Source organism: Globicephala melas, chromosome 15 (genome assembly GCF_963455315.2).
Source record: "Globicephala melas chromosome 15, mGloMel1.2, whole genome shotgun sequence".
NCBI lineage: Eukaryota > Metazoa > Chordata > Mammalia > Artiodactyla > Delphinidae > Globicephala > Globicephala melas.
Genome location: NC_083328.1, coordinates 81,198,210 through 81,211,936, shown reverse-complemented (window position 1 = coordinate 81,211,936; position 13,727 = coordinate 81,198,210). Strand labels below are relative to the sequence as shown.

Here is a 13,727-nt window from a genome sequence, read left to right as displayed (position 1 = left end):
TTATATCCATCCTCCAAATTTTAATTTGTTGGGTAAGTACACTCTGGAAAGATAATCTGATGATAGGAAGGTCAAAGCTTGAATTTCTGCCTTCATTTTAGAGTCTGCCATTATTTCCATCTGTCAATAAAAGTAAAATATAATCATACCAGAGTCCTTTGCTACAGTTCTGTCAACTCAAACTGGTAAATCTAGATTTGTTTTATCCTCCAAAGCCATCGGCAATAACCTTTAGGTCAGCCGGAATATTCTGGAGCTGCTACAGCTAAAAATATTAGTATGGATTCCTTCAATAATTAGGAATGGTCTGGGATCGTTATAATTTCCTTCTCTCCTTTTTTCCCCCATGAATTATGATACAGCCATAGACAATGGGTATATAACTATGATGAGGATAAACTAGATCAGCTCCACCCAGCTGATCTTATCTATTAGCATTCACAATTCAATGTTTCTACAACCATTTACTGCTGAACAACACACAGGTTAGTTGTTGGTTATATAAAAATTCAAGAAGGGGCTTCCCTGGTGGCGCAGTGGTTGGGAGTCCGCCTGCCGATGCAGGGGACACGGGTTCGCGCCCCGGTCCGGGAGGATCCCACATGCCGCGGAGCCGCTGGGCCCGTGAGCCATGGCTGCTGGGCCTGCGCGTCCGGAGCATGTGCTCCGCAGCGGGAGAGGCCATAGCAGTGAGAGGCCCACTTACCGCAAAAAAAAAAAAAATTCAAGAAGGATAGTTCCAAAATATTATGTAAATAGCCACTGCTAAAGTAAAAGGCAATAAAACATACATTTGAATTTTAGAAAGAAACATACTTCTTTTCTCCAAAATGGTTGGCAAGTAATATAAGGTCTCTTCAGGACACTGTCAAGTTTCATTTGGTCCTGTTTAGTCAGTGGAATTAAAGTACCTTTAGGTATATTTAATCTGGAAAAAAATAGATGAAAGAAATCAGTAAAAACAAAGTGCTCCTGTAACTTTAAGGTCACATATATTTCATTTTTATTTATCATACTATTTCAAGAGACTCAGAAATAACAGATGTGAAAATTAGTACAGATCCACTTTTAAATACAGAATTTGGGGGATCTGGCATGTCTTAGACCAGCAAATGTTCAAGATCATAGCAGAAGTCTGTTTTAAGTTGTTGTTTTCTTTCATGCCACACTCACAGGACGATGACAGGAAGACAGACATTGGTTATAAAACAAATGCCGAGAACACTAACATCATGTGTATCAACACCAAGGCAGCCCCCAGAGCACCACAGTTTTGAAGCAGTGAGCGCCAGTATGTGTGGCCAGCAGCAAGATCCACTGTGGGATTTTAGGTTCCACTGAATACTTAATTCTCTGTAATTCATTGAGAATTTTCTGGGCCGAAGAAGTTAGTCTATCAATTTTCACTTATGCATTCATGCATGCACACAGACATACACACATCTATTTAGTTTTACACTTTTAAAAAGTAGATTGTAATTTTATCTTGGTATGTGTTTTAAAAATAGAACATGAGAGGTCCAGGATTTATGTTGTGAACTGCTTTTTGAAGTCACAAATCCTGGATTTCTCAGGAGAGCTCCAGTTTCAAACAGTCTTCTTCAATGTCCCCATAATTATGACCATTTGCCAGCGGCAGCTCCTGAATAGGATGACAATCTGATTGAAAGGGAGGCCGCGAGGGTTTCCCTTGAAGCCATGTTTGTGTTGCTATCATACTTTTTTCTTTGATTGTACATTTATTTAGAGTGGCTTTTGAGGGCACTGCTGGAATTTATGAGATGCAGCTAGAGTTTCTTCAAGTTTTCCACCTCAGTAATCAGATCCTCTGTCCTAAGGTTGTGTTAGAAATGATATTCCTACGAACAGACGACCCCCAAGGGATTCTGACCATGACATACACACTAAATTGACAAAACTTTGATTCACTAGAGCGAAAACATTCAAAAATCGAAAACGGAATGTTTTCTCTGGTGCCCTCATTTTGTTAGAAGCAGTGATTACCCAAAACCTGTTCCTATTCCATATTTATAAAATAAGCACCTGTTACCACGGTTTGCTCACCGCTTAAAGAAATCCAATAAATGTTTAATTTCATTCTCACTGGCTAATTAAAACGATAAAATATTTTAAAATATCACAATAGCAGAGATGAATAAAGTGATAACATCTCATGCTGAAGGACAGATGGGCTCTTACTCTCCAGGGAGAACAAAATAATTAACCTATCCGGAGGGCAGTCAAAGCCTTAAAAATGTGCATACCCTTTGACCCAGCAATTCTGGGAATTCGGCCTATGGGACTAATTAAGGATACGGGGCAAAGATTTAGTTACAAGATGGTCCATCAAAGCACTATCCACTGGAACAGAGACGTGGAAACCACCCAAACTTTCAGCTGGAAGGGGCTGACTGAATAAACACACTCAGAGTTGGAACTCAGCAGAAGACATTCAAATGAGGTCTTAGGAATGTATTTATTGATAAGGAAAAGCGATCACATTGTGTTATGTGAGAAAAGCAGACTACAAAATAGAGTATGACTCCATTCTTTTGGAAGAAGTTATGGCAAGGCACGGCAAATAATCAACAGGGGTAAAGCTGTTCATCTGTAGGTGACTTTTATCTTGTTACTTAATGATATTTTTTCTATAATGAACATATAGATAATAAAAATGACAAAATTTAGAGTTCCCAACTTTAATCTTAAAATGAGATATTTAAATGAAGTTAAAATTTTAAATCTATGATAAAGTTAATTCATACGGCAAATGGTGTTGTCAATGATTACCATTTAACTAGATTCAATGTCTTCATACTGTCTAAGTATAAACAAAATTACTAAACACTTTAACCATAAAGGTAAAACAAAAAATGTCTTCTAGCTAGCTAAAGGTTCAATTAACCAAATATATTTAAGTATTTTAGCAGCTGAAACAGAAACATGGATAAATGTAATTCATAATTATATAATCCCGAGTCATTGGGAACACGATAAGTAAAAACCGTTAAGTGCTTTCCCTGGTAGTGACTTTTTAGGCTGAGTGTTACATATTACAATGAATCATCATTTAAAATATCCTACTTCTGCTAACCGCCTAACCTTTTGATATCAGAAGGGAGGAGACCAAGCCATCTAATAGCTGGAACTGTGAGATTATGGGCTTCAAAAGACATAGCCTAAAATAGAGAGCAGAAGTGTATTAGCTAAGGTATGCAGAGAACTAGCATACGTGTTTTTGCAGCCAATTTTTTAACTTATTAGGAAGGACCAGTACTGAAGACTTCACACCCCCAGAGACCACAGAAGTTAAGAAAATCACCAGGGGCTTAGCTAAACTTGACTTTCAGTGGAGGTTTTAAAACTGCTCTGTAGTATTTCTGTATTGGTTTTCTATAAAGTAAAACTACAGATGACCCCTCTGACCTGCATTTACTGTGGTTCGTTGATTCCATACCTTAACACCTTGCTCCACCATCCTTTTCATCTGCTATAAACATGTACATCAGGACACTCAAGGTGTACACCAATGGTTCCCAACTTCCATGTGTCAGAATCACTTGGAGTGCCCACCCTTGGAAATCCAGACTCAGGAGGTCGGGATGGGGATTGAGATTTGCATTTCTAACAAGTTCCCAGGTGACGCTGATGTCCAGGACCACATTTTTGACAACCACTGATGTGTGGTAGTTGCAGTCTCCAGTGGTGAAGTTTGGTGATCTTCTCATTTCTCCTTATGGTTGGAATTGGAAAAGTCAGAATTCAAGGCTCTATATAATTTTCAGGGTATAACTGGTGATCAGTGTTGCTATGCTGAGGGCCCACAGTTACTTCAGCAGGCCAAGAAAGTGGAGGATAATTAATGCCTCTTGCCCACAGGTAATCCCACTCTGTCATCTGCAGTCACACTGGTCATGTTGGAAGCTGGAATCACAGGTCTGAAATAGACTGGCCCTAGACTTAGGACAGTAGCTTCCCTGGTACATTTTGGGGCCCCTTAGCTTACTAGGGGCTGATAAGTAAATGCAGAAATCACTTCAGTGAATATAAAATATCTCAATAGTGAAAAAGGAAAAATATTTTTCTATACTTACCATAGATCCATACTTATAGATACACATTATTTCTATGCCTGTTAAAAGAAAGTTAACTTTAAAATTAGTCTTCTTGCATATTATAGGCTAGATAATTATACCTAACATCTGCAATTTTTATTTTTGTGGACATTACCAATGGAAAATTTATGGTTCAGTTTAATACAGTAAAAACAGCGATAAGTTGCCCCAAATGATTACAGTCATTCATTTTAATCTAATAATCATATTCTTTTAATTTTTTTTTTCAGCCACGCTGCACGGCATGTGGGATCTTAGCTCCCCAATCAGGGATTGAACCTGTGCCCACTGAAGTGCAAGTGCAGAGCCTTAACCACTGGATGGTCAGGGAAGTCCCAGAATATTTTATGAAAGTGTTCTATGAGCAGAAAAAGACAACTACAAGTATGATTTATCATGACTATTGTTTCAAATAGTCCAACAATCAATTACCATGTGGATCAGCATCTACAAGAGTGAAAATAGGAATGTGAAATGTATCCCACAGCTTCTTGACTAAAAGTCTTGTGTTCAGATCAGGTACTCCCTTTCCCTAAAAGCAAGTATTGAAATCATTTAGTAGAATGAAACTGATAAAACTATATTCCTATTTTGTTAATAACTTAAAAGTTAGATCCCCTCACCTTAAATTTCAGGTGATGGAAGACTGGTTTTGACTGTGAAAAAATGTACACTATAGACAACAGGGTGAAAAAGCCCACATAACTTCATACCTTTGACAATTATCCCAGTCCTAGAAAATAATCCTAAGGAAATATTTCAGCAGAAACAGAGGTAAGAAAAATCTGACATACATAAAGATGTCCACTGCAGGGTTATTTAACAGGACAGAAACTATGATAAATAGCCAGACTATCTCACAACAGGGACATGGAGAGGCAGCAGAGCACGGTGGTGATATGCACCAGCTCTGGGGCCAGACAGCCTGCGCTGGCATCTGGCTCTGCCACTTCTCAGCAGCATGAACCTGAAAGAGTCACGAAGACTCTCTGAAGTTGGGGCTTCTTAACACCTTATAAAATTACTCTAGGAATTCAATTATTTAACAATTATAAAGCATTTAAAAGAGTACCTGGCTTACATTCAGAATTTAATAAACCTAAGCAGCGGAAGAGTATTATGAAGTCATTAAAACAATAATTATGTGGAAAAGTAATTGAAAGAGCTTTACAACAGTTTAGGAGAAGAAAGCAGAAAACCAAATGAAACATGGAGCAGAGAAGGAAGCAGGCAGAGAGAAGAATGGGCTTTCCACGCGAGCGCTCTGAGTTTGAACTCCCTCTCCGCCAATCATTAGCGGGTAAAGTTGGGTTGGTTTCTTGGTGTCTTTAGGCCGTGGTTTTATTTATAAAATTGGGATAAATATGCCTGCCACACAGTTATGGGACTAGAGTGACGTGGAGCTGAACTGCCTAAAACCCAGTCCTAGTTTTGACCAGCCTTAAGATTGTGGTAAAATACCTTCCTGGGTCCCATTGTCCTATTGTTAAAATGGGGATGATAATAATACCTACCTCACAAGGTTGGAGAGACTTTACATGTTGATATGTGAAAAACAGCACTAAAATGGGAACCCTTACTGTATCCAGTGCCCGGCAGAGCTCCTGGCACACCATGAGCACTTAGTGAATGCTAGTATATTTTAATTTTTTCCTTTGGGAACGACTACACATGTATGTGGTAGAGGACACCACAGAGGAGTACCAAAGGCTCCTTCCTAGCCTGGCCCTCAGTTCTCAGCTCCCCTCTGTAGAGACAGCTACTACAGGTCAGCTGCTTGTGGGTGTTTCACCATAGCAATGACAGCAATTATCAGTGGACACCATGATAGCACCAACAGGTAGGTAGGCAAGGACTAGGAGGCAGCCTACAAGAGGAAAGACAAGGTAGAAAAAGAAATGTGACAGAGAGCCGAGCTTTACTTGCGTCTCCGATGCGCCAGTCAGTACCAGCCGTGATTCAAATGCCAACAGCTGAACAGAGGCCGGGGCCCGGGCAGCTTTCTCTGTCGGTAGTGGCTTGGCTTCCTATCAGCCCAGCAAGCATGCACTCTCACCAGGGAGGTGTGAAAGCGGAGGAGGACTGGACCAAAGCGTGAGCCACAGGACACCCCCGCTGAGAGATCACTTCAGGGGTTCAGGTAGCGCCTTTATTACTTATGAGCTCTCAGCCTGTATTTTCCATCTCAACCGTTCTCCCCTCACTTCAAACTGGGCAGAGGCCACTAGGATTTCCTGCTATCATCTCAAATTCATATTTCTAAAACTACATGCAACATCTTTCTGCCGCGAAGAGCTGAGCCTTCCCGCCAGTTGTCCTGTAGTATCGACGGTGACATCGTGGTGAAGTTCCACACACCAGAGTCATTTTGACTCCTTCCCCACATCCCGTGGTCACCACGTCCTTTTGGATTTGCCTTGGAAATGCCCTTTGCTTAAGCCCTTTCTCCTTAATCATTCCCCTGGCATCCTTCCACCCAGGCAACCACCTGAGAGCCTCTGGACAGGCTCCCCAAATCCCGTTATGATGTTCTTCGTCTAACTGACGACACTGCCGCACTAATCCGTCACTTCCTTTCTCACCAATCCACTTTTGTAAGCACGTGATATTTACACTATATCAGGATGCCTCCTGGGGGGCGTTATTTGATTTCAGTCAGATTTGAGGATGGTTAAATAAACACCTTGGAAATTCTTGTTCTATAATCCCAAAGGATGCATCATATTGATAACAGAATGCTGTCCAAGCTTATGGATGATGTTATAAACCCCTCTTACCAATCACCAATGTAGTGTGTTAGTTTTGGAATTGTGGTAAAGGTAGATAATATACCGTAACCATGATGCACGGAGACATTTTGGTGCAAAAACTGTCATCTAGGAGCCGCTGAAATGTCGCATCTTTTTCTACAATTAATAGAAATTTTGCATCTGTAATTAAATCTGTGAAGTTAAGGCTGATAAATTTAAGGCATGCGTATTTCAATTTAACCACTAACTAAATAACGGTTATATCTGAAGGTAAACAGATATGTATTCACACACAGTATTTAGATATCTGTCTCTCCTACTAGATGGTGAGCTCCTAAAAGGATCTTTAAAAAGGGACCATGGTGTGCTCATCTTGACCACTACAGGGTTTGGCTTGTTGGTTACACATTATGAAGGCTTGATTTATCAAAGTCATGGATGAATGAACATTCTAGACGTTTAAATAGTTTTCCCAAAGGATACTCTGAATTCCTTGAATATTAGATGGCACAGCAACAGCCTAAGTTAACAAAACAAGACAGTTTTTATTTTAAATAAATAGCAAGTTTAACGACATTTAAAAATTTATCACAAAAATCCTATATTTTCATTAAAAAAATACACCTGTTATCAGAGGTCTATGCCTCAGTAAAAACACAGTAGGACACAGATTTACTGTTCAGTAAGAAAACTGACATATGACCTAAACTACTTCCCAGAAGGTGAGAATTTCTTGGAAATTTTATAGATATGTCGCTTAAAAAGCAGAAACAGATGAAGGAAAGACTTCCTTATGCAGGATCTCCTAGGTGTCATTCTCCTCTTTCCAAAATGGTGAGCTGGCCCTTTCCAAACTTCTGTGCTAGTTCAGTACTGGGGGCTTTCTACGTACCAAGCCTAACAAATAGTTTAGTAACACACATTAATTTCAGAACCAAAGAATTTCACGAAGATTACATAAATAACCATGCTAAAATGGTCAGGTCACACTCTACCTGAAAACAACAGTGCATTTTAAAAAGGAATGTGTACGTTTGTTTCTTTCAATATGACATTTGGCAAGTGGCATGTTTTGAAACTATGTAATGTACAACCCAGTACAGCATATACATATTCATCGATTTTATTCTAAAATCTTAAGCTCCAAACTACGTAACAAGGCAGTAAATAAAATGCATTTCAAAAACAAACGATCTGAAATGGAGTTAAAACACGTGAAAACATTAATGATGCTTACTGTTGCACATGCACAATTCACCTTGGTGCCGTCTTCCTCGATATACCTTAAATCGCCAGCAATTAAACCTTTTGATGTAGATAACTGAAAAAATAATAGACATATCTGAAACCTCTCTCTTGAGTTTACTTTATGCCTCTAAGTCCCTTCTCATGTTCACCTCTTAATTATATGTATTTTGGCCCAGACTGGAATTTAAGAAATAAAGGAGAAAATGTGTAAGAGCATTTAGAAATGAAAAATATTTGATAATTCATCTGTCTTGGTTCATTTATCCAAGGGAATACAATGAGAATAGATTATTTAAATTCATAGTGAGAAAAACGTAGTATCAAAAATATGGAAAGAAGGCACAGATTACATTTATTCTTCTATTACAACTTTTGTATGTTTTGTCTTAAAATGTTTTGTATTAAATGCTACTTACTATATGCAGACTTCTCCTTGGCACTTTTAACATACAGGAAATATCATTGATAATATTGTCCACAACAGTCTGGTTACCAAAGAGTTGGCTGTCGGTGTAATATATGTCTCTATGAAAAATTTAAAAATATATATTTTAATTAAACATATTCTCTTTGAATACAAGTATTGGAGTATTAATTGAAGAAAGATTTAACTGGATGAAGGCAACATATTAGCGAAGTAGTTTACGACCCATAGCCTAGTTTTATGTAACTTTTCAAAACATATAATGAAAGTTAATGCCACTAAATCTCACATTGCATTTTAAAGAGTAATTTATTAGCACAATGTACTTACCGTTTGGTTGCGTAAGTGTTGCTCTGTACTAATTTATAAATCATGGACAATATTTTAAGAATTAGCGCTGGAAAATAAGATGCAATAAACAAGTTACTCATCATTTTTCTTACAAATTCAAAACATACTGCTATCAAGGATTTTAACTGTCCTCAGTTACTTTACACAATATTACAAAATTTATCTTCCCAAAATAGAAGTGTTAAGTACAGAATAATAATTGCCTGACGAATCAGATAAAATTAATTGCTCTATGTACAGCAAAATTGAGAGAATACTTTTCCACTGAATCATGCATCTTGAAAATTTCTTTTGAAATAATACTTCCATGGTTATTAACAATGCAAAATTCTATAAATTTATTTCAAGTACAGGGTGGCCTATTAAAGAACAAGTAAAATTATTTAGCTAGGAAAAACTATAACCCAGAAGGTAACCAAAATTATTTATTTTACTACAGAAAGCTAAGAAAGATTAATTTACCAAAAGTTTTAACTGATTTTGGTGAATCACTTTTGATTTTTCTTGTGGTACAATGAGATACCATGTGAAGACCCACAGAATCTTCAAACCTGTCATTTTGTTTAAAGCAAGGGAATAGAATAAAAAAGAATTAACTTTTGAACACCAAACAATATACACTCAATGTCCTCTTCCGAACATCATTTAAATCCCCGTTTCTTCTCAATGTAAGCACTGATATATTATATTATGATAATCTCGTTTATAAGCTTAGATAATTCCAGGTGGTAATTAGGTAATTAGCTTTGCAACATACAGAGGCACTAAAAGCAAGTGTGTAAAATACATGAATTAAATACCTTTAATTATGATGTGTGTGTGTGTGTATGTATTTCTTTCCCAGGAAGATACTTAGGGTATGTGAACTATTACCAAATATTTCACAATTTTATTAGCATTTTGCTCATTTTCTTGATTGGTTTATTTAATTCATTGGTTTACTTAATAATTTTACTCAATTTAATAATAAGTTTTGAAATGTTTTGTTTAATTTACCCCCAAAGTTACAGTAAATGAAATAACAATTTATACTAGGCTGTTAAATTGAACTGCCAAGCCTGTCCTAAAGGTGGCAGAAGGCACCAGGCAAATAGGCCAGGTGACAGTTGCTTCAAGATCCAGCTTGTAAAATATGATTCAAAACTTTACAGTTACATTAATTACATTGATCATAAAAGAATACTTAGTGCCTAAAGAGCCTTAAAATTACTTTAATTCTGTTTCTGTAACTCTTAGTGAAGACTATTCTTGTAGTGTTTTTCATTATTACGTGGTAAGTGTCTACAGGTTGACGATCTGAAAGCAACAAACTATGTGACTAGGTTCCAGGACTTTGATAAAGCTGTTTGCTGATCTTACCCTCTTGGACACAGGACTTAGCAGGGGGAGATGTGCTAGGGGCAAGAGCCATCAAAATATGCTCTATGTTCAGGATACGTTTATTTTGGTCTCAGTATCAGGACTGGTTGTAGCTCCCCTGAGCAAGTGGTTGGCTTTTGCAGTATAGATGAGAATTCCACTGGTGTTATTTCCCCCTTTTGAGTGCTAGAAAGCTTAGATCCAGGTCTGGAGCCTATTTTTAGCAGGACTGTGAGACTTTATCACATGCATTTTGAATTCTAGCCCCTTTCGGTGCTCCACTTTTTGTTCCTAGCATTGTCTTCCCTTTGCCTTATCTTTCACACCTACTTCTACTTTATAAAACCTGCCTGTCTGGTATGTATTTTGTAAACTTCCTTAGATCTTTTTGGCAAGGTAAAGGCAATAAAAAGAATTAAATCCAACTAGAACTCGAACTCAAACTCAAATAATGACATAGACACTGCATTTAAAAGTAAAAAATGCAAAATGCCCACTTTATATTTTCCCAGCTTGATCTGTTGTCTATTGTGAATGCAGGTGCTTCATTTCTTGCCAAGCTTGTGATTATGTCTTGGATAACATTTTCTATAGCTGCAAGAACCTCAGAACTGAAACAATAAATACACCATGATTCAGTCTTAATTCTAAATTAGACCTTTACAGTATGTAACATTTCCCCAGGTCAATATTAAAGTAATTTTTAGTTTCATTGGTTGTTTTTTAAGACTAGGTGATACATGTCAATAATATTCTCTCCCACTAAATTTTTAGAACAGTAATGCATTAAAACCACAACTGTATTTATAGTGGTGAATTACAGAGAAATTTCATTTGCTTGTAATTTTACTTCTCAATTACCAATTGAAGTAATATCTCCCTTTTAAATTAATGACTAGGCAATTTATAAATATATTTTTATCTACTCTTCGTATCAACCTACTTTAAATACAAAATCATTGACTTGAAATACTACTGATAAATCTTTTAATTAAAATTGATGTAATACTTGCTTTAATTTCCCCAAAATGCAAAGCGAAAATATTTCAAAAGAAAAACTTCGTGCTGTAGCACGTTACCTTAATTGATCTCATGCCATAAATCAGCCCTTTTGAATTTTAGTGACACAAAAAGAAAAAAGTTTAATCACTACCATAAAGGGACTTGGCAACTACTACACCACAGAAAATTATTAAGACTTAGCCCAGTTTTCTGTCAGCTGACTTTTAATTTCACAAGCCATCAGCTTCAAAAAATGTTATTCTGTTATAAACACCGTAAGAATATTGCCTAGGAAGGGAACTCATATTAAATCTAGAAAATGCACAAAATGTAGTGTTCTAATTTCCACAGAAACATCAGCGTTTTCATGGAAAATGCATGTATCAGAAAATAAATTTTAGAACATTCCATATTTTCTAATAACAGGATGCAAAACCTGATTCAAGTATCTCATTTTTCCAGCCTGGAAAAAAAAAAGTCACGATAACATTATGACCAACTTTAAAACAACCAGATTTACATCTGAAATGTAAAAAGGGACTTCCATCCCTTTCTTTCCTTTACTCTCAATTCTCCCTTAAACTAAATCCTATTGTAAAAAAATTTTTGTGGGTTTTTCCGGCTTTTTGGTTTTTTGATAGTTGGTTTGGGCTTAAAAGTAAAAGGCAGTAATTTGTTTAAGTGAAAAAGTTTGCTGATAAATGGGAAAAGCAGATCAAGGAAGCAGAACAACAAAGCATTTCAAGTAAAAGTGATGAATAATGTAAACATAATTTCGGTAGTTAACTCTAAGCTGGGCAGCTGGAGATCCCGTAACTGATGTTATCAGCACCGCACTCTGAGCTAACCTCTAACTGCCCTAATCGATTTAAAGAAGTGTACATTCTCTTCACTTCGAAGTCAAAAACCCCATTGTCTCACTAGAAACCATTTAAAATGTGTTGACTTCCTTGTTCATTTTGATAAAACACACTTATTGAGAACTCACAACACTGATTTTCCCCTCTTCCAAAAAAAAAAAAAAGCCTGAAAACTTCTAAAGTTAAATTTTTACACTTTTTTTTTTTTTAAACAAACACAAGGCCAAACTGTGCCCTAAACTCCCCCAAACTGTTAGGATTTCAAGAAACTCGTGAACCCAGCTGTGGAGATGCTCCTGGACCATTCTAGAGGGGGAACATTCTAGAAGACATGGGGGGAGGGGGGTCTGTCACCAGGCTTTCTGAGTTCAAAATAAGTTAACAGCAGAGAAAGGGGGTCGCTAAACAAGGGCCTTTCTCGGGGTTCAGGGTTGGCGGGCCCAACAGGCTTCACCCTGTGGCCGCCACAGTGGGAGACGGGAAGGGGGCCCGGCATTTCCCCACAGAACACCTCAAGCCCGGCTGCGCCGAGGAAGCTTTGCGCCAAGTCCCGGTGTCTGCGCCCCAGAAGGCGCCCTCATACCTAGTGGCCAGGCGCGTCCCCCCGCCAGCGGGCTCCCCGCCGCCTTTCCTCAGGGCGGCCAGCAGGGAAGCCCTGTGCTGGTCCAAAACCTGGAAGAACGAGGCCTCAGGACCTCTGGGTGCAAAGGCCATGAGGACCGCCCGGCAGTGAAAGAGTCCAAAAGCAGGAACTTGACTTGGCCGGATAGCGCCCTTCCCCACACCCACAGAGCACTTCCAGTAAAAGACGGAGCTCCTTTCCCGCGCTTTCCGGAGAGGGCTGACTGCGCATGTGCACTCCTCACCCCTCCCCAGGCGGAGCTGGACCAACGCATGCGCATAGCACCTCCATTGAGTGAGGCATGCGTGCTCGGGGCTCTCTCAGGCGCAATCCTACCTGGGAGGGAAAGAGAGGGACTGTTGCCTGGGCGCCGTCTGGCAGGAATGGGGACCAGCATAACGGGCCAGAAGGGTATGCTTGGAATGTGGGACCTAGATTTGGGACCTTGAAATGTTTTTTTTTTTTTCTCACCGCTGCGGCCTCTGCCGTTGCGGAGCACAGGCTCCGGACGCGCAGGCACAGCGGCCATGGCTCACGGGCCCAGCCGCTCCGCGGCATGTGGGATCTTCCCACACCAGAGCACGAACCCATGTCCCCCGCATCAGCAGGCGGACTCTCCACCACTGCGCTACCAGGGAAGCCCGTTGAAATGGTTTTACGTCTTTTTTTTTTTTTTTTGGCTATTTATGGAAAGTAGTACCAGCGATTTTTCACTGAAACAAATAGTCGTGGCTGTCCAACTGTGTGTCAGTTACAGCTCTAGGCACTGGGTTCATCTCAGGATCAAGGCAAACAAAATTCCTGCCCTTGCCAACATTTATGAAGTAGTTGAGGGCTTAAAAGCCCATTTCACTCAGCCTCTCTCTTTTAATTCTCATAACCACGCCAAGAGTTTCCTAATATGATCATGGGGATTTTGCAGGAGAGGAGAAAGTGAGGTCCACAAGCTCAGGCAGGCCTGGGTTAACATCCCAGCTCCATCACTTTGTTGGCTTG

General features: G+C 38.9%; 1 protein-coding gene across 2 annotated transcripts; it reads right to left on the bottom strand.

Moving 5' to 3' along the window:
* Window positions 1-12,823, bottom strand: LOC132593517 (meiotic recombination protein SPO11). Of its 2 annotated transcripts, XM_060285369.1 has the most exons (13): window positions 12,693-12,823; window positions 10,745-10,858; window positions 9,351-9,439; window positions 8,868-8,934; window positions 8,530-8,638; window positions 8,103-8,186; window positions 7,349-7,385; window positions 6,948-7,057; window positions 4,548-4,647; window positions 4,095-4,132; window positions 3,103-3,179; window positions 817-928; window positions 1-120 (listed from the first exon to the last, which is right to left on the bottom strand). In XM_060285369.1, the coding sequence occupies exons 1-13, from the start codon at window positions 12,821-12,823 to the stop codon at window positions 1-3; spliced, it is 1,188 nt and encodes a 395-aa protein (XP_060141352.1). The 2 variants fall into 2 exon arrangements, with proteins under 2 accessions (XP_060141352.1, XP_060141353.1); XM_060285370.1 differs by lacking the exon at window positions 10,745-10,858.
* Between the last annotated feature and the right edge of the window lie 904 nt (window positions 12,824-13,727).